The sequence below is a fragment of the Haplochromis burtoni genome, unplaced genomic scaffold, assembly GCF_018398535.1.
Source record: "Haplochromis burtoni strain Fernald_Lab_line unplaced genomic scaffold, NCSU_Asbu1 Contig_139, whole genome shotgun sequence".
In the NCBI taxonomy this organism is placed as follows: domain Eukaryota; kingdom Metazoa; phylum Chordata; class Actinopteri; order Cichliformes; family Cichlidae; genus Haplochromis; species Haplochromis burtoni.
Window position 1 is genome coordinate 550,704 of NW_024582500.1, and position 25,262 is coordinate 575,965.

The 25,262-nt window shown below is 40.5% G+C and overlaps 1 protein-coding gene across 7 annotated transcripts in view; it reads left to right on the forward strand.

The window, feature by feature from the left end:
* zranb3 (zinc finger, RAN-binding domain containing 3) overlaps positions 1 to 25,262 on the forward strand; it is a 143,815-nt gene that overhangs the window by 84,187 nt on the left and 34,366 nt on the right. For 6 of the 7 annotated variants that reach the window (XM_005933920.3, XM_005933919.3, XM_005933923.3 and 3 more), the window contains exons 15-16: positions 9,504 to 9,658; positions 23,984 to 24,088. In XM_005933920.3, coding sequence (XP_005933982.1) covers positions 9,504 to 9,658; positions 23,984 to 24,088 — 260 coding nt within the window. The remainder of the gene's footprint in view (positions 1 to 9,503; positions 9,659 to 23,983; positions 24,089 to 25,262) is intronic. The other variant, XM_042224495.1, reaches the window with a different exon arrangement.

Here is a 25,262-nt window from a genome sequence, read left to right on the forward strand (position 1 = left end):
GGCTGAGAGTTGAGGGTCATCTATAAACCTGTTAGCTTGCCAGGCAGTTACCGCAGTTACCGCAGTCTGCCATTTTAACCATGTTTTTTCATGGTTTTAAGAAAAAAAAGGACGAAAAAAAGCCCAATCTTGATCATAGAAGTGTTAAAATGGGACTGATCAGTACTGTACTAGTTAGTCCCGAAAAGGTTGATTCTGTTCACGTGGATGTAGAGTTTTCAGTGGGAGAAACGTTTCGTCAAGTGACTTCTTCAGTCTCAGCTGACTGCAGGTTTCCCCAATCTTATAAACAGTACATTTGCTCAATGACTGAAACCAGCCCACTGAAGGAACAAACGGCTGTGAGGTCAGTTTCTTCATTGGTCAGTGTTGATCAGTTGTCATTATGCAAATGTACTGATTATAATTGACGAAATGTTTCTCCCACTGAAAACTCTACATCCAGACGAACAAAATCAGCTTTTTCAGGATTTCCTTACCTGGATGATTGAGCATGCATCAAGTCTTACTAGTTGGTGTTAGCCAATTAAAACCAAATGACTTACAAACACCCTCTTTAGTTGATTTTAAGGCTCCACACCCTCTGACCTTAAAGCTGGCATCACCGACAACCCCAACACTACAGTAAATCTGTGCCACTTTAGTAGTTTTTAGTTGTGCTCCTAAGTCACTTTAATCATAGAATAAAGAGTCATTCTGACTCACACGTGTTTGGGCTTTCTTCAGAAGTAAAGTTCGGTTCCTGCAGGGTTAGGGTTACCACCTATGATGAAATAGACCTCTGAATCCACCATCTCACTTGTAACCTGTGATTTTGTTCTAGCCACGTACTACATAGACAAATTTTCAGGGTCTTGAAGATAAAGTCTCACATTTTGAAACTTTTCTATTAAAACAATACATTTGGGTGTTTTAAGCAGGCAACAATTCTACAAGAGGGATCGGATGGTAACCAAGCCCTACACCTAACTCTGACCCTAGAGTTTAGACCCAGTGACCTGGCGCATGTTACTACGTTAATGTCTTCACTTGATTTGTTAGGTAGTTCCAGTAGTCCTATGGCAGATAGTACCGCTCTCACACGGCTCTTGTTTCAACACGAGGGAGGCAGCCTGCGCTGAGACAGACGATATTGACAGCTTAAATCTACAAATCAGACTGCCTTCAAAAACTGCACGAGTGTACTGGCTAGTATGCATGACGTAATTTGTTTTAGAAAAGAAAAACTATTCAAGGCATTTATCTGTCCTGTTGTTGTTTAGTCAGATTCTTAGTTACATGCTGTTGCCAGTCTGTCTCCAGCAGCGTGGGTATTACAAAGCACTGTGTTTGTCCAATAAAAGTGACCTATGGGGTCAGGAGCGGCGCCTAATGATTTTCCTCAACCTGCCTGTGGTTTTAGAAGGCAAACCGCAGAGCTGTCGGCCGCTCCCACCTCTTGATTGCTCTGAGATTACTTTCCTCACAGCACAGACAGGCAATCACTCCTCCTCCACCTCTCCGTCTCCCACTCTCTCCTTACTGTCTGTCGCTCAGTCGATCTGCATGGCCCAAACATTTAAACATGGATACCTGTCTCTTTTGGATATTAGTGCAAATGTAGCAGCGGCACCAAACGTCTTCATGCTTGAGAAGCACAGTTATGATTTCTTTTTTTATCCTTTTTTTTTTTTTAATCTTTTGTTTCAATTCTGCAGAAGATAAGATGACTCAGTCCAATTAGGCGTTGTTTTCTTTCTCTCTCAGTAAAATAACAGATAAATCCCTTGGGGTGTTTTGAAGGCACTGTTCATACTGTGTAAGTGACAGTCTAATAAGACGGCTTTGTAAGATGAATTGCCCCCATCGTATAAATGGCCCACTTAATGCAGCTGGCGCGTTCTACCACTGCAAACAGGGGAAGGGGGGGAAAAAAACTGCTTACAACAAATATGGGCTGCACACTGCAGAGCTGCAAGGTTTCATTACAGATGCAGCAGGACAAAAGGATGGATGGGATTTAGCGAAAAGCTAGTGTCCTAAAAATGTTTTGGTTCCAGGTTTGTAGCTCTGTGAAATGCCTTCGTCTGGTTATCTTGGTATTTTCAGAGTGGCCCATTCCAGCTGAGGCTGGTCTGAGAGCAGAACATACTGTGGCAGACCTGGGAAAATTGCACCTATGAGGATGGCAAACATAAAAGTGAAAGATATGGACTTTGTACAGGATAGGTCAAGGAGAGAAAATGTCTTACTTGGATGATCTCACATCGATACAAAGGGATTTGGCATCAAATTACATCGCTGATATTATTCAAAGCAGCGATGGACCATTAAACAGTCAGTAAATAGAAAATAAAAACTGCTTAAAGAAATACTGCAAAGTAGAAGCGATTGAAATACTTTGAATACAAAGAGCATGTTAAAAGAACGGTTTATGACGTGATTAAGGATATAGAGATAGAATAGAAACTTAAGCATCTGTCTAATATAAACCCAGTAGTGTAGCCATAGTGTAGCGAATGCTACACTAGCAGATTGGTGGCTGCTGTGCTGCCATTAGCATTAGTATCAGAGAGGGAATTAAAGCCTCGCAGAACCTTTGCTGGAATAAATATGATGTTCAAGCAGCATATTGCTGCCAAATGGACCAATCAGTTGTTGTGTTCTGCATCATAAAGACGTATAATTATATTTCTGAGTAGGTGAACATCTGTGATCAGATGCAGATATTTTAGCCTGATCAGCTGTTCATTGGTTTTGACCGATCAGCTATCCCAGAGTGTCTCTGCTTAAATACCTTACCTGTGCAGTCCCATATGAAGGTGTGCTAGGTAGAGTGAAAAATATGATATATTGTTTGACCTCACAGGCATAATGTACTCTGTGACCAATAATCACTCTGCTATGAGTGAGTTTGCATATTGTCAGCATTGTACACTCACACTAATGATGTCATGGTTTTCTACTGATCAGCAGCTGGTAGTGAAAATGTGCTAAGAAGAGTAGGAGTTTTCCACCATAGCCAGAAAGAAAGAAACAAGCTAGCAAAGGGAACTAAACACTGATCTGAATCATATTACGCCACCAGCAGCACTCAGTCGGTAGAAAATCTGTTTGTTTGTTTGTTTGTTTTAAACAACTGCATTAAAATGCTAGAAAAGTCTGTTTCATCTACGATTGATTCACTTTTTTATTAAATATACACGTCTTTTGAGAGATTTTGTAGAGAAATACATTTAATTCTCAAAAACGGGGATTGACAGTGGCTTGGCAACAGCAGCCTTCACACTTGGAGTTCTCTTTCGTTTCCCAACCAAAACACTGGAGAGATGTCTTTCTCCCATACCCACTAGAGATCCAGTGCAGGTGCAGGGCAGCACTTGTTCAATGGAAACTCTCTTGTCACAGACAGCCTGTGTCAGTATTTTTCCCCCATTAGCAAGCCAGATGGACACGCACGCACGCGCAATCTCACTAACACACACACCGACAAGGCAGACAACTGGCCACGCGAAGTGATTTAAGGCAAGTATTATCAGAGTGTTATAGGTCATTGTCTAAATGAAGCGTGGTCGAACAGTGGCGGTCTCATTTCCACCACCTGACCTTTTCGTGCTAGATGCTGGCAGGATGAGCAAGCTACATAGCTGACATTAATGACCCGCTCCCTCTCTTCTTTCTCTGTTTCTCTCCTTGTGTGACCATCATTTTATCACTCTTTTTTCTGCTCTCTAGCTGCGTTTCAATCCTGTTGTTCAGCAAATTCTAGAGTGAACTTGTGAAAAATAAATTGGGCATTTTCTGACAAAGAAGTTGGCTTTCTGAGTTGCTGAACAGCGCTATACTGAAGAGTTTTCTATAGTGATTAAAATTAGTTGGTCAGAAAGTTGAATTGCTTTAAAACTGAAAGTCACCCGACGATGATAGCTGTGGTTGCATAAATGCTTTTGGGCCTATGGAGGTTTACGGGAAAACAGATTTCTGTCTTCACTTCTGGAAACAACTCTTCTGCCGTGTTCATTGGCTCAGTCACTCGTTTTGGGCCATATAGGTATGAAACTGCACATTTATTGGCTAATGAGTTGTCATTAACCAACAAGCATGTGGATCCACAGTCAAACACTCCTTCTCGTCACACCCAGTTTTTTGCAGCCACAATGGCAACCACAGAAATGCTCATCTCAAAGCTTCAAACAGGAATTTGGAAACAATGGGTGACGTCACGCCGCACAGCAAGAAGGTCCTGAGTTCAATTCCAACATCAGGTCTTTCTGTGTGGAGTTTGCATGTTCTCCCCGTGTTTGCGTGGGTTCCCTCCGGGTACTCCGGCTTCCTCCCACCGTCCAAAGACATGCAGCTTGTGGGGATAGGTTAATTGATTAACCCAAATTGTCACTAGGTGTGAATGTGCAAATGAATGTGAGTGCGAATGGTTGTCTGTCCCTGTGTGTTAGCCCTGCGACAGACTGGCGACCTGTCCAGGGTGTACCCCGCCTCTCGCCCTATGACAGCTGGGATAGGCTCCAGCGCCCCCCGCGACCCTGAAAAGGATAAGCGGAAGTGAATGGATGGATGGGTGACGTCACAGTAGCTGCGTCCATCTTTTACACGGTATGTGACATTAACACTTTATCCTTTACGTTTGTACATTTGTTTAAATAAAAACATTGCTTAATTTTAACTTTATTTTAAAATATAAACTTGCTGCTGCTATTTCAGTTGATTGCTACATCCGGTAGATTTGTTTATATTTCACCAGTTCTAATCTTTTTTTTTTAATATGTACTTGGACTCATTGGTACAAATGCGTGTCTTAAATAACCTCTTTTATGAACTCTGTTTTACCAGCCAAGCTAACAGGTGCTGCATGTAGGACAGGTTGTAACTTGTAGATGACTAGCATGCTAGCAGTTAGTTTCATGCTCATTTTTTTTTTAATTTGACCTTTTTAATAGAAAAGTACAGTGGGGCAAAAAAGTATTTAGTCAGCCACCGATTGTGCAAGTTCCCCCACCTAAAATGATGACAGAGGTCAGTAATTTGCACCAGAGGTACACTTCAACTGTGAGAGACAGAATGTGAAAAAAAAATCCATGAATCCACATGGTAGGATTTGTAAAGAATTTATTCGTAAATCAGGGTGGAAAATAAGTATTTGGTCAATAACAAAAATACAACTCAATACTTTGTAACATAACCTTTGTTGGCAATAACAGAGGTCAAACGTTTACTATAGGTCTTTACCAGGTTTGCACACACAGTAGCTGGTATTTTGGCCCATTCCTCCATGCAGATCTTCTCGAGAGCAGTGATGTTTTGGGGCTGTCGCCGAGCAACACGGACTTTCAACTCCCGCCACAGATTTTCTATGGGGTTGAGGTCTGGAGACTGGCTAGGCCACTCCAGGACTTTCAAATGCTTCTTACGGAGCCACTCCTTTGTTGCCCGGGCGGTGTGTTTTGGATCATTGTCATGTTGGAAGACCCAGCCTCGTTTCATCTTCAAAGTTCTCACTGATGGAAGGAGGTTTTGGCTCAAAATCTCACGATACATGGCCCCATTCATTCTGTCCTTAACACGGATCAGTCGTCCTGTCCCCTTGGCAGAAAAACAGCCCCATAGCATGATGTTTCCACCCCCATGCTTCACAGTAGGTATGGTGTTCTTGGGATGCAACTCAGTATTCTTCTTCCTCCAAACACGACGAGTTGAGTTTATACCAAAAAGTTCTACTTTGGTTTCATCTGACCACATGACATTCTCCCAATCCTCTGCTGTATCATCCATGTGCTCTCTGGCAAACTTCAGACGGGCCTGGACATGCACTGGCTTCAGCAGCGGAACACGTCTGGCACTGCGGGATTTGATTCCCTGCCGTTGTAGTGTGTTACTGATGGTGACCTTTGTTACTTTGGTCCCAGCTCTCTGCAGGTCATTCACCAGGTCCCCCCGTGTGGTTCTGGGATCTTTGCTCACCGTTCTCATGATCATTTTGACCCCACGGGATGAGATCTTGCGTGGAGCCCCAGATCGAGGGAGATTATCAGTGGTCTTGTATGTCTTCCATTTTCTGATGATTGCTCCCACAGTTGATTTTTTCACACCAAGCTGCTTGCCTATTGTAGATTCACTCTTCCCAGTCTGGTGCAGGTCTACAATACTTTTCCTGGTGTCCTTCGAAAGCTCTTTGGTCTTGGCCATGGCGGAGTTTGGAGTCTGACTGTTTGAGGCTGTGGACAGGTGTCTTTTATACAGATGATGAGTTCAAACAGGTGCCATTCATACAGGTAACGAGTGGGGGACAGAAAAGCTTCTTACAGAAGACGTTACAGGTCTGTGAGAGCCAGAGATTTTCCTTGTTTGAGGTGACCAAATACTTATTTTCCACCCTAATTTACGAATAAATTCTTTACAAATCCTACCATGTGGATTCATGGATTTTTTTTCACATTCTGTCTCTCACAGTTGAAGTGTACCTCTGGTGCAAATTACTGACCTCTGTCATCATTTTAGGTGGGGGAACTTGCACAATCGGTGGCTGACTAAATACTTTTTTGCCCCACTGTATGTGTCAGTATAGGTTACAGATATTTAGGACGCCATGCAAACACCAGGCTAATCTACTTTCTTGTCCTTTTTAAAAAAGAAATATTTCAAAACTTTTTGATTATCATATTTAAAAAAAAGATTTCATTTATTAATCTTTGTTTGTTTTTGAATTTTTAACTGTGTCCATTGTTTGAATGGTTGTGATTCAGTTATGATGCAAAAAGTCACTTATAGCACATCAACACATTATTATTCCTACAGCCTAAAGATGGAAAAGTCATGCACATCAGGAGGCAAATGTAATTGGTTGATCAGCCATGTCACGCCCTTAGGCAAGACCCCATTACTCTAGTAATAGTCTGTCTACATGACTGGACCCAGACTTCATGACAATGTAGACTGGGACATTGGAATCTTGTCATCTACACTGGGTCCAATTCAATTCCAGATCTATTCCAATGGCAAATCACAAACACTTGCAATAGTTCTCTTAAGTTAGTAACGAATGCTATCTGCACAATAGAGCTATATCAGCATTTTAAAAGGTAAGATGTTAAAAAAAGACTATATAACTAGCTAATACAAATATTATAGTGGATTATCGATGTAGATTTTAGACATGCTAATTGACACCAGATTAAGCTAGCAACACATAATTAGTTGCTCCAAGTTACTTTTAAATGCAAATTATTTTTTAACCATAGCTTTTTGCTGAGTTGACCAAATTTAATATTAGCCAGTACTGCATGTGTAATATGATGGCATGTGTTTGTCTGGTCAGCTGATAAAACGATAACTGCACAGCAGTCGTGGAAACAAGCAGCGGTGTTTGTGATATATAGTTATAAATAAAATACTTTTATTTGAGACGTCTTGTAAACACTGTTTTTAGGCTTCGTGGTCTTGTTGACAGTTACCTGTATTGTATTTCTGCTCTGCCAACAGAACGTCGAGGAACCAAATGAGACTGAAGACACAAGGTAAGTTTAAAATATGACAGCGGCTCTAAGAAAATATTACATAGAGGCTAAATAAATATGTGTGTTGGCATACTAATACTGTATTACAGGGTAATAAAAAAAATCATCTCCTAATGCATTTACCTGGCTAAGCTTACACAGGCATGTCTAACATTTACTGTCTTTTTCTCTCTGCTATCTCTCTCCGCTCAGGAACCACAGGAGGATTCAGCCTGAAGACTCTGCAGTGAGACGGCGCCCTGACCCTGAGATTCATCTCCAAGAGTTTTTCAAGCTTTACCCGCTTCTTCTTTTTAATAAACCAAACATTATGCTTCCCAGTGGTCTGGGTTTTTTTTGTAAGGGAAAAAAGAAGTTCTGATGCAGTGCTTGTACATAATTCATTTACAGATTTGTTGTTGTCTTAATCCATAGCTAAGATTGTTCTTCCTAAATTAAGCCAATCGTTTTTCTCCTCTGTGTCGGTGGGATAGCTGCACATGTATACTGTTATCTCTGAGTGAGTGGAGCGTCCCCATGCAGCACAGCACTAACAGGAAGACTGTATACGAGGATAACAGCAGGGAAAGACACAAACTGTGTAACATGCTATTCATTTTGCCTGGTTTATTAGACATGTAAATAATTAATTTGCTGTGATAACTAATTGCACAGTAAAAAAACTAAACTAGCATAAATGAAATGTGTTTATATGTCAAAGGCTGGCTGTTAGAAAGTCCAAAAGGAAAAACAAAGTCCGACAGGAGAAATAAAGCTGGAAAAATACTGACGCATGGAACGACGAGGAAATGCATGAGAGATGTATATAAACACTCTGACAAGGACTAAGGGGGGGACAGCACTGTATATACAAAAAAGGAAAAACAAGACACAGCTAAATAGAATCAGAAAACTAGATAAAGAGGAAGTAGAACTATCAAAATAAAGCAGGAAGTAACATGACAGATAAAAAAAATCTACCACAGAGACTAAGATTTGACAAAATATGGTGAACTTAGCATTAAACTTATGATTAATTATAACCCATGAATCTACATAGAAACTAGTGTTCCAAAACATCTAGAAGTACTACAAGATTACTCAGAGAAATATACAGAAAATCAAATCCAGACCTTAATCAAAACTAGAAATGGAATTGAAACAAAAAACAAATGAATCTAAAAAGTCTAAAATCAGATTTAAAAAAAACTAAACTAAGGACTGAGAACAACAAAACTGCTAGACTGTGACAAATGATGTATATCCACCCTAAAATGCCTTCATGTTTTCCCATTTAGAAGCAGAATTTACACCAGCAGGACAAAGAAATTCTGCGATTTTCTCTTTGAATAGCTTTTACAGCTGATTCTGAAACTGTTAACAACCGTTATCTGCCACCACCTGTTTCACAAAAAACAAAACAATAAACGTGGGCTATTACTTTGTTAAGCGAGATAATTTTCATTTCTTTTAATAAGTTATACACAAAAGGTGTGACTTATTTCAAGCACTTTATTACTTAATCTTTTGTCCTAGGCAGTCTTATTTCTAGTGACGCAAAATTCCTCTGTTCTTTCAATAATCTGTTGGGTCTACTTTTAGAGTAAAGCAGAGTGTTTAAACCGCCACATTTGTTTGCTCTTATATCAACTGCTGACAGCAAGAATGTTGACTTTGATTCCCATTTATATGAAAATGTCAGAGATAATTGCTTCAACATTTTCATTTCAGATTCTTAATCAAGTGTTTGAAAGCAATAAGCATCAATATATGGGTGTTTTTCCATGCATCTAGTGTATATGCATACATATTTGAATGATCTGCTACAAATGCCACATCTTCCCAATATTGTGCTCAGTATAATAAATCTTAAAAGCTGCGGGAGTTTAATGTCTCTTCTACTCATTGCATCACCAGAGGAGCAAACAGAGTACCAATAAAGCAGTGAAAACCAATAATGAGTCAATAATATATGCTCAGTGAGATATTAGTCAGCCTATTCCTCTCTCCCTGCAGACTGCGGAGCTCTGCCGTGTTTGTCTTCTGCGGCTGATGCTAATGATGATGATGGGGGCAATGGTGGCGAGGACGCCAACAACGCCCATCCCTTCTACCCAGGCCTGCAGTTCTGCGCCAGCCGGTACACAGACCGAATATATCTTTACTCCAAGGTACCGCCGCCTGTCTGTTTGATTGTGCATATTTGATCATAGACTGAGCTCATAAGGGAACCAGAGAATTTTTTTCTAGTGTGTTTTCACAATAATTCTTGTTCCTCTCAAGGTTGTGCCATTACAGGAAACGTTGCACCTGCCTATATTGTCCATCTGTGCCAAAGAATTACTCTGAGCTTAAATGCAAGTCAGTGTTTAACTCACAGTGAGATTCAGTCGTTTTGTGTTTTCTGCCACTCTGTGCTGCACACCTTGTCTTTTATTTTAGGTTCTCTAAGGGCCAGAAACAAATTGGTGTGATAGCACAATGGCAAAAAAAAAACAGTGGTGGAAATTCAGCAGTTGATGTACTAACTGTTTGCTTATGAACCAGTGATGGCAAAGGGAATCTACCAAGAGGGCTGCCAGTAAGGGGTCAAGTGGTTTCACTGGGTGAAACACCATGGCAATTCAGGTCCATGGGATGGAGCAGAAGGAGATTTGGCTTGTTCTGATATGAGGGCAAATTCTTCTCTTAGAAACTGAAGGGGACTTCATTGGAGGTTGGGGCATCAGTTATCTGGATAATTCTCAGAGCTCAGGTGGAGTGCAGGATTCATCCAGATATTGAAAATGGCTGGACAAAGCTGAACTGCACAGATGCACAGATCATGGCAGTGCAGGAAAAAGCTCCAAGCACAAGATATACTGCACTACAGCAAGACCCAAGGTGCAGTTTGTGCAGAGATGCTCCGGAAATAATTCAGCACATTACAGAAGGGTGCAAGACACTGGCAGGCAGGGCATACAGTACATGGAGCATCATAGCCAAGTAGCGGGCATAGGATACAGGAAGATCTGTGCCCCCTAGGGTGGTCCTGTGGGACTTCCAGAGTCAGAAGGTCAAACTGGTGATGCCTAACCAATTGGACATAGTAGTGGTGGCCAAACAGAGGAAGAAGACAATCACTGTTGTTGCTGAACAACAGGATCTTGCCAAGTTTAACAATGACTCCCACCTGTGCTGTGTTCCAACACGGTGCCAGTCCAAACTGCTGCTGGAGTACAGGAAGGCATGTTCGGAGGCAGCTATAAAAGTAATGGAAGGAGTGTAAAGGTGAGAATAGGGACACCAAACAAAGGGACTGAAGATGAAGGGTAAAAGAAGAGAGCGGCCTGATATGCATGGATGCAGGGAAGGAGGGCATGCAGAAAGTTGGTGTGACTGAAGGAGATGTGAGGGCAGGGTGGAGGCAGATGATCCACTATGGTGACCCTAACACACACAACCCCAAAGAAGAAGAACCCAAGCGAGTTACTATCTGACCCACAGCCGCCTGTGAGCAGCTGGTTCATTTCTTTTGGTGATTCTGAACAAGATCATAAGACATTATTCTAACACGCTTGAATCTGACTTAATTAATACCTGTATTCTGACAGACATTTCTCGATGTTTTGCAGTAAATCCATAAGTTTCAAGTATTAAAAAAGCAAGTTACTTGACAGTTGACTTGTGATATTGCACAGCTCTGTGTGAACTGTGGAAGAGTTATAGCTAAGAGTTTAATTATAACTCTTTTTCAAACATGTTTTTGCCAGCTTCTATTATTTCATGAGCCTTTTCATACTGGGACAGGATTTTCCCTGGATCTGTCGTGCACATAAGTGAATTCAACTTGAATTTTCAAATACAACACATTGTCGTGTTGTGACGGTGACAGGCTGTGACTGGCTAACTAAATTGCAGCAGAAAATAAAAATATTTTCCTGCCACAAACAAAAGTACAAATAACAGGCAAAGCACCGCGTTATGTTTCTGTTATGTTTCTGTTATGTTTCTGTTATGTTTCTGTTATGTTTCTGTTATGTTTCTGTTATGTTTCTGTTATGTTTCTGTTATGTTTCTGTTTTTTGCGTGCACAACAGTTTGGGTAGTTTAGTTAGTAGCTTAATAACCCACATCATGATTTTCAGCTGCGTTCCTCCCCTGCGCAGTACTTGTTGGCTGATAAATACTCTTATAACACTTTGTCTTATATTTCTATAAGACAAAGCTTTTAAAAAATGCTTCTTTTTCTTGTGCCGCATTAAGTGTGAGGAGACGGCAGCTCCTCTTACTCTAAGTGAAAGTCAGACGTGTGGTGTAATATCCTCCATTTCAATTCTTGCAACAAAAAAATAGCTAAAAAGCCAAAAAGTACACATAAAGGTGTGATGTCCACTTAATGTTTTCTTTTATATCCTCATGTTCTAGTGAAATTTACCTGATTCCATGTTCAAGATCTGCTCAGGTTTGAGCTGCAGATAATCGTTTTTAATCATTTAATCTGCAGCGTTATCAGTGTAACCAGCTGTTCTGGTCAAAGTTTAAGAAGAAAAAAAGTAGTTGCGATTAAAACAGGTGCAGTTAATTAGTGTAGAAACAACATAAAAGGCAGTTTTAACGAGCTTTTAACAAACAGGAAAAAACAGGCTATAATGAAAGCTACATGATGCTTGATATGCACCTTTATTAACCTTTGCTGCATTTTCAATTCTTCTCTTAGCATTACAACACTTTAACAAGCTAACTGCTAGTAAAAACTGGTAAAAAGTAATATCTGTGCTTCACCACTAGTGACTGGACGTCCTGTGTCCTGCCTCTTGGTTGTGCTACCCAGACCTAAACCACATACAGTATGTCCAGTGGTGCAAATATATTTGAAACTGACTATTTTCTGCTCCAAAGGGAATGCTGGAGAAACGATCCCAGCATGATTCTCCCCAAATTTTCCAAAACGAGTAACAAAGGCCGTCGTGCTGGCTCCACACTAACTCCATCACATGCTGCCTTTTCCCCTCCTCTGTGCTGTGCATGCATTACTGCTGAAGCATTCAAGTCAATTTCAGTAATGGATTTCTTCCAAAGACATAAGAAAAAAATATTTTATTAATAATGCTGAGATTTGTTAAGGGTTTATTTCAGCCAATTACTCTTGTATTGATCTTCCTTTTGCCTCTCAAAAATAGTGAAGCAGCAACCTTCGCCGCCTCTGTGGACCAGGCTCCTTTGCTGTGGAGTAAAAGGTGAAAGAAAAGCTTTTTAAATCCATTCATATCCCTCCGTTCAATACAAATTAAAGGTTTAGGATTTACCAGCGTATTGCCAATATGATTTAATAAGGTGCCACCAGTTTCCAAGCCGCCTTCTAACGTTTCCTCTTTTATCTACACTTCTCCTGTATTTGTCAGCAGCCAGTAAAGCGGTCGTCTAAGGATTTTATTTAATATATTTGGTGCACAAAAGGTTATTCGTAAAGTAAAAACTGAAGGAGGCAGCCGAACAGTTTTAAATATTGAACTTGACATACCCTGTATATGGCATCTGGGTTTTTTTGGCTGGGCCAGCAAAAAGTTTGCATTCGTATTAGTACTAGTATTACTTATGGCTCAGTCATGCAGCCGTAGAGACTGGTCAGTAAAACCCTGGCAACCACTGGTCGCTAGGGAAAAATCTATATTCCCCAGCTGGTTGGAAGTTTTGGAAAACAAACATCACCAGAAACGTCTTTGGGTTTGCGTAGTTGCTAGCAGGTTGCTGCAATTGCTTATAGTTTGCATGGAAGACACAGATTTGTCTGCAAAAACTCGTTAAGTAGTTGTGAAACTTGAATAAGGGTGCAGAGACTGCTCTTCAAGATTCAAGTTAAACATTTTGAAACATATTCTCTGCTTCTGGTTTGCATCAAATTCTTCACAGTGTTAGCGCGTGTCTTAGCGAGTAGTTGGCAAGTGTGGAGACAAGTTGAAGTTGGAGTCTTCCATACAAAATACAGGCAATTGCGGCAATCTGATAGCAACCAAAACAATCACAAGGAGGTTTTCGATGTAACACCTTCTTTCAACAATTTCATTTAATGACAGCATCTTCGCCGACCAATCATTTTTCTATGTAGTCTCTGACTGGTCTGTGTGACTGGAGGCCTTAGTATGACCAGTAATGTGGGTTTTAAATGTTACTGTTATCACTGAGTCAGTTCAATGTCATGATAGCTTCCATCTATCCAATTTCTGCCACTTATCTGGGTCACAGGAGCAGCAGTCTAATCAGATATGCCCAGACCTCTTTCTCTCCAGCTACCCCCTCCAGCTCTTCTGTAGGACACTGAAGATTTTATGCCTGATAAACCTCACATAGTAGGTGTCCAGGAAGCGCTAGAGGACACTGCCGGATTTTTGGCACTGCACTCACAGCTTTGATCCTGATAAAATCCTAATTTATCTGGACTTTTGTCCTGGCACAGCCATTTATGAGGTTTAGGTGGCACATAGGTTTGGATAGCTTTTTCATCATTTAAAAACTACATTTTGCATTTACTCGGATAATTTTTCTCGAATTTTAACTTTTAGTGAAACAATTATGCAAAAATCTAAGAAATCGCCTTGAGGCGACTTTTGTTGTGATTTGGCGCTATATAAATAAAATTGAATTGAATTGAAATCAGGAGGAAGTACTTTATATACTTTTTCACAGCACTATAAACATATTTTGCTGGAAGCTGCCTGCTAGAAATCTGAGTAAATCATGTTTCTATGATTGACAGAGGGAAACTTTTACAAATACACGTGCAGCAGCCAAAATAACAGTCACCAGTAACACGTTATATTTGAAATGAACTGCGATAACGGGCCGTTAGACTCATTGATCTTGCTCTAGCTAACAGCACCGAACGCCAAAAGCGACATCATATCTGCTGGTGCAAGCCACACTTTGGAGGGAGAGGTTTCAACAGTTTGAAGAGATGACACTTTCTTATTTCTTCGCATCTGGTTTTGACTGCTTCTTCAGTGCTGATGCAGAGGTTCTGTCTGAGTGGCGACGCCTATCGTTCAGGAGAATCAGCACTAATAATAAATGGCCTAATAGTAACCCATGCGGCACTTTTATTTGAAGAGTTCAGGTGTTTTGTTCAGTATTCAAGCCAAATGTTCTTTTAGCGCCTTCCACCATTGAAGCTTGTGGCGCGTCCTTCCACCAGCAGACTAATACAAGCAAGTTTAACTGCAGTATGGCTCTGATTACACTCCTGTGCATTCTTGGCACTCCCCTTGAGTGCCACTTGCCAACAGACCTTTGTATTGATCACGTTGTGATACTTAACGCCCTTTTGCTTCATTCATGAGGGATCAAGTTCCTTCCCCACTAACTCAGATAAGAGACAAGAGGGTTTTACATAAAGAAGAGCAAGACGCTGAACTGAATCACCAGTGGAATCTTAGCCTGACAGCAATAGACAAGTGTCATGTACGCGTGGCTGAGACGATAAGCTGAGGAGATAAATGTCTCCCGCTGTCGTTTAAATGATAAAGTGGAGGAATTCTGGCTGGAAAGCTGTCACATTGGGATAATCCTGGACAAGGCAAAGTATTCACACAGGGGCTACTCGAGGCACAATCAGAGGAAGATTTGTCACAGAAGCTTGAATGAGAAATATTGAGAGTATTAGTAATTTTATATCCATTTACTACACAGCAAACAGTTGTTTTATTCAAGGGTTCACTGGCCCTACTCTTTGGTGGGTGGGTTCTTTGACTCCTGTCAAGACCAGGAAGAGCTGATAAGTGTGGTGAAGAACCTGAGGATAGTTCAGAAACACCATATGTTGGACTACAATTACTTTGGCATGTTGTGATTTCTCAGACTTTTCTTGCGCTGTTGTTACATGTGACAGACCACTGAATAATGGAGCAGTATAGCAATCCACATTTGTCAGGACCTGCACACATCGATGACTGTTTTATTCTTAGAATATCTGGAAAGACTTCAGTAGCTATACGTTCATCAGGCTTTTGGATGTGCATGTGGAGTTTTAGTGACAGCAGAGAAGTGCAGAACAAAGACTTTGAAGAGAAAAATGAGTCAATTAACCATAAGCTGTGTGTTAATGATAGACCCTTGGTTATTGGACTGTAAAGCCTCAACGTTGGCATTTTGGTTATCATCATCTTGGTTTTATTGAAACTGGATGCAACCATATTTTTAGAAGCCAGTGCAACGTGAGCCTGATGAGCGAACACCAGAGACTGTGTATAAGTGATGAACGTACCTACAATGACGTCGCCTAAAGGTTTTCTGTTTCCCGTTTTCACTGTCGTCATCTTAGCTTTTTGGAACCAAACATCAGGAGTGACTGTAAACAGAGAGATACTGTACTTTCGTATACTAGCAGCCTGTTATGAAGCCAAAACATCTTTATCATTTTATAAAGTTTCATTTTATAAACTACACGTTTTGATTAATAAGACTTGAAACTAGAAACTGAAGTCATGAACTTAAGGCACAGGTCACAGGAGCTAAGACCATTTACCCATGGACTCAGAATGACCACACCTAAAAAAACAGTTTTTTGGGTTCTTCTTGACACGATATTTCAAAAAAAGTAAAAAATGAGTATGCATGGTCACAATACATGATCCTAGCTGATAAATAAAACAAAGTCAGTTATTTTAGCACATTTGTAAAGCTGATAGTGAACAGAGTTGATGCTAACACTGCTAATATCCACAATAAACCAATGTCTTGAGCCACCCCACATTTGTTTATAGTTTGCTTCAAAGGAGCTTATTGCTCAAGTGATCTTGCATTAAAAAAGCATAAAAAGTCTCCTAATTCAAGGGATGTTTTTTCTTTGTCTTCACATAACAGAATCAATCCTGAGATACTTTTACAATACCATGTAAAATAGTAACAAAGTATCAATTTTCTTTCCCATTTCTTTACTTGAAACTGTGAAAAAAGTCACAGATTACACCGTCTGATTGGCATGAAATAGTCTGCACCACGATTGCCTCACATTATTTTTATATTACTGAGCAGGTTTCTCCATGCTATCACTGGTAGCAATGCTTGGCTAAAACATTAATTATTTCAAGTAATGGGCATTAATCTGTCTGTCAGATTTAGTCACTCATGAAAGGTAACCCCTGTATTGGTATATGTGTGTATACGTATGTAAAGCTGTGGTCAGAAATTTACATCCACTCCTCATTAGTATGAATTTCATGGTCATTTTGGGCTTTCGTGATTTCTTTGAGCAGTCCTTTTTAGTGGTAGAATGATTGGACAGCAAACATCTTTATTGACTTAATAAACAAGAATTGGATGCATAGGTTTAAATTTATTTCAGATGTCCTCTAATCAGGAGTACAAATTATACATACACTTAAATAAATAGTGCTGGAGGCACGCTGGATGTGGATCCTTTGGTTTCTGTGGAATATAAAGTGGGGTGCAGTGGACTGTCTTTGTTTGAGGACATCATGTGGAATTTTGAGTTTAGGAGCCGGGTTAATGCCTGGGGCGTTCCTGAGCATTCTTTGCGGTGTGACAGGGTGCATTGTCATAGGGGGATGTGCTTCTTCTGCAGCATTGTTTAGGTGGGTGGTACATGTTAAAGTATGTCCAAGTATTGTAAATACCACCAGGACCAAGGGCTTCTCAGCAGCATATGGCTTTGCAAAGAGATGACCATTAAAAGCAACTGTCAGTGGTTTTAATGTTTTGGCTGATCATCATTTTATTCAACCTGAAAATAAACATACTTCTTTTATTTATATAATAATAATAATAATAATAATAATAATAATAATAATAATATTTTATGTTTGAATGAAACCAATATTTTCAGTTGCTTTCCTCATGAGCTTGTTAGTGGGAAGCATAGTGTGCCTCTTTTCAGTCACATCTAGCGGGGCTCTAATCCTGCTTCATGCTGTTACAGCACAACTCGCTCCACCATTCCCCTGACTCTCCATGATATTTATTTTACCATAATCCAAATAAACACATGGGCGTCTTTGCACTGCGAGTACAGCGCAAGAGGGAAAAAAAACTTCCTAATGTTGATTTGTATCTCCAAATCCATGTGCCGGCTGCCGGCAGGTATTAACCTTTAGGCTTTATCCTTTCTCCTGCCTCCTGCCTGTCCTCTCCGACCATCATCTTCATGCCTGACGTGGCTCTGAGAGCTGAAACCAGATTGTGGCTTTTACCTGAATCCGCCCATCAGCCTCTTTCTTGTTTGGTACAGTCGATGTTGTTTGATTGAAGTTAACTCTGAGGGTAAGTGGCTTGTCGGTCTTCAAATTGGCAGTAGTTAGTGCTAATGAAGCAGTAATAACCTGGTAAATGTTCTTTATTGTGGTTATTTTTTACAGTGATTATGCAGATGCTTCCAAGCCGCTGCGGTATGATTACCTATAATTACAGTGAGGTATATTCTTATGGGTTTATTCCTGGTTTTTTATCCTCTTCATAATGCTCATTATTTTTGTTACTAATGCATGCATGCATGCTGTCACAAGAGAAACAGGATCTTCAAACATATATTAGAATAAAGGTGGATAAAACAAGCAAGATCACTAATGAGCTCCTTGGTTACCACAGGAATTACCATGGCAACCAATAAAGAAAGAAAGTGTGGCCAGATTACAGAATTTAAATGAAACGAAATTCAAGTTCTGTAAGTTGGTAATTAAAAATCTGATTGCTCTGCAGACAATCCCTAAAGTTTTGGTGCAGAATGAGCTACAGCACACAATGAAACTAATTGCATGTGAACGCTGCAAAACTGTATATTCGGTTTCTAATTACAGACAGTTTAGGTCCTGCAGTTACTTTTTATTTTCCGCACGGGAGTTGTACAGGAGAAGTAGATAGTTGTACTGTTGCTCTATGGCTCTGTGAGGATTAAAGAGCGTTTAATTCATGGCTATTTCACTAAGAGTCTCTGAGAGTTTTATAAGTGAGAGCAACACATCCAGGTATTTTGGCCTTTTTTCAGCTTCTGAAATACGTCATGGCAGAATTGTTTGAGAAACCGCAGTAAACAAATTGCTAACATTATAATAGTTAACAGGGGTCTTGCAAGTTAACTAGCACCCTGCAGTCCACTTGTTAACATTTACGTATTGATACTGTTATTATACTGTTTTCAGATCCAAGCCTGTCTCTTCAACAGGCTTCAGTGCCGTGTCCCTTGGTTTATAATAAGCCCAAGTCCTAAAGAACTATTCAGTTGTAGTTTGAACCCTGTAAAGCTTTTTATTAGCGCTGTTCATGGGCTGCAAACTTTCAAGCTAAGTTTAAAATGTCAGCATTAATTACAGCCCTCACGCTCGCTGAGTCCTAATGCTTCAGAGCAGATGACTAAAAATGAAGTTTTCAGTCTGGAGATTAAGCTTGGGATCAAAACTTTCTGATATCAAATAATTCAAACGATACAGCAACATATGAATTACCTGTAGTTGGGCATACGATGGGACCTGGTACCTGTACCTCACTTATTGACCCTCACTATGCACTTTCATTGGAAACATTTAACTTAAACCTTTTAAATGAGGTCACCGCTGTGTTTGGAGTAGCATTATGATAAGCAGGCATGGCCAGTGGACAGCTACTCTCCTGAACCCTTCAAAAACTCACTAGTTTTAGTTTTTCATCCTCCTTGCTGTCTGGAGTTAGTTTATGTAATTACAGGCCACTTTTACAGGCCGCTTGTCTTGATCCAAACAGCTCTGTGGCTCTTCTGAGAGGAGAGGACACTGATCTCATTTAACTTTACTTACTTCCCATGTCTCCTGATAACAGAGCGTTGTAATCCACAAGCTTTTTACGTCATCCTTGCAAGAGAGTCTCCGCATGAAAAACGGTGCTTTAAGCTAAATTGATACACTGTTTCCTCTCCTCTAAACTTCATTAAGCATAGACATTGTAGTATTCTCAGCCCAGGTGTCCAGCACCCAGAGAGAAGAGAACTGATTGTAAGAACTGGGAGGATACAGTGCAGGACAAGCATTTGACTATGGCTCTCATTAATGTCTGCTATCTAAAAGAGAAATGCACGGCATTACAAGAAATTATTCTCTCGTAGCTAATGAGAAAAAAGAAAGTTCACACAGAGACGCCCACCTTCTCTGACACATAGTTAACATTTATTTGATAGCGTCGGCAAGGTTCTTTGCGATGTATCCCTCCTCCTTAGCATGAAGTTATATAACCACAGTATTATCCTGACATTTCTCCTCATCGGGCGAGTGAAACAACGGCGCTGCCTCGTGATTCGCTCCAATGCACGCTCGGCGAACGGTTGTATCTCTGTTTGCTTCGGTTACACCAGTGAGTCAGCGGCAGAATCCCACGTCTCACCAACTGCTTGGAAGGGAAAACACGAGGAGCCACTCAGAAACGTCCAAGCATGAAGGGCCTGTGCGCAGTGTAGTGGTGTCACTGCGTGTTCGAGCACTATTTATTGCTTCACAGACCTTCTGATAGTTTTTTATGGGTCTCTCTCTCTGTGCCTTGTGAGTGGGAGTGAGGGTATCTTAGCCAAAACTACAGATTTTTTTCTTCTTTGCAGATCCATAAGTATTTGGACAGTGACATAATTTGAGGTATTTTGCCTGTGTATGTCAGTACATCCATCCATCCATCCTTTTTATTTAAATTATTCAGGTCCAGCTCTCTCTTTTTCCTCCTCATGAGCTCCTGCTGGTTGGACATTTCTGAAACCTTACCTGGGAAGTGTCCAGGAGACGCATCCTAGTTAGATTCGCAGACCACCTAAGCTTTTGATGCAGTGGCGCAGCAGCTTTGTACTCCCTAATGGCTAAGGACCTCATCCTCGCCCTACAAATGAGCACAGACGCCCACCTCATGAGGAAGCTCAGAGGTGAGGGTAGGAACAGAGATTGACTTGTAAATTGACGGCTTTACCTTCACAATCAGAGTTCTGTTTACCATATCAAGCCAGTTAATTACTTGTACCACCGCAGGAGCTGCACAGGTTCATCTGTTTTCCTCCTGCTCCACTCCTCCTGCGTATGAAAATGACCCTGAGATGCTTGAGCTTTTCCACTTGAGACAGCAACTTATCTCCAACCTGGAGTAGGGGTCCACCCCTTTCCAACAGACAACGACTTCAGACTTGAAAGTGCTCATTTTCCAACCTAGCTGTTGTTTGATGTTCTGGAAAGTGCTCCACAAAAAGCCAAGAACTCCACCGATTTTAATGCAGTTTTAAACATAAGAATTCTTCGAATGCTCGGATGCAGTCTTATACAGTCAGTAACCACGGACATCTTCAAATGCTGATTTTTCTACCTTAAGATGCTCTGCCAGGCTTTCACTGCAGCGCCATCAGTTGTTGCTCGTTTGTGGGTCTTGCTGCTGTTCAGCCATCTGTGCTATGAATCACTGTCCCACAAGTTTTTCAGCATTTGGCTAAATCTCAGCAGAGTAAAGCCGTTTACTCTTCAGCATTCCTCCTGCTACTTCTATCAGCGTTCACATCCTCAGTAAACTTCTATTCCATTGGCAGCCGAACATGCTCGTGGATCACACTGCTTCTGCCATGTTTCACAGATGATGTGGCATGCTTTGGATCTTCTACAAGTTGATCTTGTAGAAGATCCAAAGGAAAAAATGTTCCAAAACTGGGGAGGAATGCACCAAATACTTCAGATTGATTTGGACACTGCTAAAGTTTCTGCTACTGCTAATATTTCTGTGTGGCTGTAAATCTATTAACAATCATGGAACATTTTTCCATGAAGCTGAAAGTCTACATTTCTGCCACAACTTGATTATTTCATTTGAATCCATTGTGGTGCTGTACCTGAGCAAAACTGAAATTGTTTTTTACTGTGCATAGAATTTGGGACTTTAATAAAGCTATTATTTACTATCATTTATAATATTTTCAAGTAAATTGTGGATTTGTGATTGTGTGTGTGCCTAAAACACCTTTAAAACAACCCCAGGGTAGTTTTATTGCATCCCGCTGTGATTTATTCATAATTTGACATCCAGAAAAAATGACGAAAATATCAGATAATTAATCCAGAATTAATATTCATATCAATCTGTACGAAAGAAATAAATATATAATACAGCTCTACAGTATATAAATCCCGTTAGACTTCCCGTCTCACAGGTGTAGGAAGAAAAAGTTTTGAGGCATCTGTGAGCAGTTGTTGCTTTGAAACCACTTTCTACCTAAGATTTTAGTCCCTGTTGGAACTAGAAAACTGATCTTACTGTTTCTGTGCTTCTTGTGAATTGTTTAAATATTCTTCTGCTTTGAAATCTATCCAGGTGGAAATGTGTATCTCAGAGAAAAAAAAATTCAAATTTGAGTGTTAAATTCAAATTTCAAGTGCATTTGTCAAAGGAAAATATAGGCTATAACTATACATGTTTATGAAGCATCCATTACCTTTTATACAAAGACTAAGTAATGATCTACTTCAGTGGTTCTCAGTTTTTTATCTGGTATAACACAACAGATACCTCACATGGATGAAGTACTCTTCATCCATAACAATCATACTTGTTATTAATTTCTGTCTCTCTTCCACAGCATGTCTTTATCCCGTCGTCTTCCTTCTCTCACCCCAACCGGTCGCAGCAGATGGCTCCGCCCCTCCCTGAGCCTGGTTCTGCCGGAAGTTTCTTCCTGTTAAAAGGGAGTTTTTCCTTCTCACTGTCACCAAAGTGCTTGCTCATAGGGGGTCATATGACTCTTTATGTATTATTGTAGGGTCTACCTTAAAATATAAAGTTCCTTGAAACGACTGTTGTTGTCATTTGGCGCTGCATAAATAAAGTTGAATTGAATTGAATTGAATCTTGCCAAAAAATGAATATTCATGTAATTTTGTGAGGGTTAGAGGTCCAGTGTTGAGGCATTTTTATTGAGCTCTGGGTTTTACCATTTACCCATTCTTCTCAGCTTTTGGGGGAGTTTAGTGAATTCATTTTAACTATTTTAATATATAAAATACTTACCAAGGTATTAAAGCTGTTATAATTTTAGTCATATAGCTAAGCTGTTTTTACCATTACTTTATATATATGCAATTATTCATGTTTCTCAGATCAGTTTATATTAGTTGAATGAGTCGTTATATGGCTGCTGTAAAACAATACTTGTTCCTGTGTTTGGGAATGGTTGCTGATCTGTAACATAGCTGTAATCCTTATTACTGTTGGCAGTCATACACAAATGATTCCCTGGCAGGTTTAAAACTATAATGGAAGGCTTAATGACATGTGAAGCTTGGTAACGTCGATCGTAGTTTAATTAAGATGTTTTTAGCTCATTACTGTATTTCTGACTGTGTTTATTCAGCTGTGTCTCATGGCTTTCATTTAGTGGACTCAGTTGTGAGGAACTGACATAAGTACACATAAATGCATATAATTTACATAAAAATGTACATTTATAAATATAGTCATATAGTTATTTAAAACTCATATAACCATGAAGGCGCACAGTTTCTAATTCAGCAGAATTATTTTGTATCTTTGGCTGTGTTTACACGAGATAGTATATAAAATATATATGTATGTGAATAAAACTATATAGTTGCGCGTTATGATCTGCAACTCATTTCATCAAGTAAACTTGGTCAGCATCATAAACTGCATATAAACGATGGCAATAATTGAGCACTTATTGTTTAGTGAAGTCCCCTTTGTGTCGTAGCCATCTTAGTGTTTTGAAACTAGATGTGACCGAGGGACAAAGCAGGCTCATTAGCTAACAACCTGAGACTGATAAGCTGTTAGCCAATGAGCTGTCAGCCTGATCAGTACTCCTCTTCTTCTTTAGGGGTTGCCACAGCAAATCATCTGCCTCCATTTCACACTATATCTAGCATCCTCAAAATAAGCTTCCTGTTCTATTCAGTATGACTTGAAAGTAGCATCTGAGCACATAAGCTTGTCAGAAAAGTGTTCACTGATCACAGGTCAGTGGACCCTAAGGCCATTTTCCCCTCTATACTGCTGGACACCTTACAGCAACCAGAAGAGTTGCCCTCTGCTGGCCATTTTAAATTATTGAGGTTTCTTGTGTTTGCTTTGGTTTGGTTTGAGGTCTCTTTCCATCCATCCTTACCCTTTACTAACGGCTCGTCTAACTGGGGTTAGAGAAAATCCAGGTACACAGGTATAGGGAGTCAGCCAGTCATGCAGAAGGCTGCCCCTCCATGAGCCAGGTTCTGTCAGAGGTTGTTGTTCTTCCTCAATATTTACCGTGTAAATATGAAGCTCTTTGAGATGACTGTGTTGAATTGGCACTTTATACTGAACTGGAATTAAAATGTTTCAAAAGCTACAGATTGCATGGCTGCCTCCAAAGACTTCATATTAGATGATGAAGGGCAAATGTGGAGTAACAAACTATAAGTCAGGCTAAAGATGTTTAGAAATAATATTAGTTACAACTTTACAATACTTTACTTGATGGTGGTAACTTTGCTTCAGGCTGTCTCCTTCGTCTCTGTCTCCTCATCTTTCAGGACGGAGCTTCGCTGAACTTGAGTTTCATCCCATTGGACATCAAACTAACCAACTGGGATGACCTGCCCGAGGCCTTCAGCCGGCGCAGGGAAAATCGAATACAGGTCTGCCCTTCCCGCCGGGCTAAGTCTGGATATGTGCGCGTCTCTTGCGTGCGCTTTGATATTCATGAATGTGTGTGGGTGCGTACGTGGACTGGGGCATTCACACGAGGGAGATGTACCTACTTAATTTGTCGTTACTGTTAAAACACTTTAGAGGCAAATTAAACTAAAGTTGACTTCTAGGTTATAAGATGTGCCACTGTTTGCTTCTTGTGATTGATTGCAAAGACAAAAAAATGTAGCCATGAGAAGAATTTAAGATGATGGAAAAGTCTGCATATGCTAGAGTGTGGAGCTAAAAGTTTTTCACTTAGTGTGCCCATAGGCTGCGTTAAGGATGACCTTAATTTTAGACTAAGATAATTTAGTTTCATATCTCACCAGTGGAGCTATCGCTTCAATTCCACTGACCCAGTGAAGATGAGACATGAGGCAGTACGGAGGTTATTAAACCTAATGGATGTGTGTGTGTCACTGGCATGTGAAACTAATGACACCTCTGATCATGAGCAGGAAGAGCAGCAGCGCACCATTGGGCCCCTGACAGATGGGTGGAGTATGGACGCCCACGTTTCACTACTGCAGGGCCTGAAGAAGGAGAGCAGGAGAGGGAGGAGGATGAGGAAGTGGAGGTGGCGGACGATGGAGATAGGACAAAAGAGGGGGGGTGGCTTGGGGGTTTGGGCTGCCGAGGAGTCGGGCAAAAGAAAGTGTGCAGTTTTATGAGGGTTGTTAAAGGAGACAGATCATCGCCTCAAACGACCCAAAGCACCAACCAGCTAATATTAAATCCTGCAATCTGCCGTGTCGGTACCAGCTACTGACAGAAGCCCCGCCTGTCACGTTGTTTATGTTGCTTTGTTAAACCGAGGCGTGAGTTGCAGCCATCCTCCAACCCATCATTTATGCCCCGTTACACTCCAATTGTCCATCACAATCAATACTTAGCAAGCGGTTTAATGCGGGATGTGAAACGTCTTGGATGGGGAAGCAGTGGTGTGTAAACACTCCTACAGCCAGAACAACAACACTGGCAAATGAATCAAACCAACTTTGAGATGAATGGTCAGTAATTACAGAATATGTATTAGAATAATCTGTATTTTATGAAAACTGGATAATGTTTCTGTGAAGATAATCATTAATTGAGGTTAAAATACAGTTTAGTGAAGAG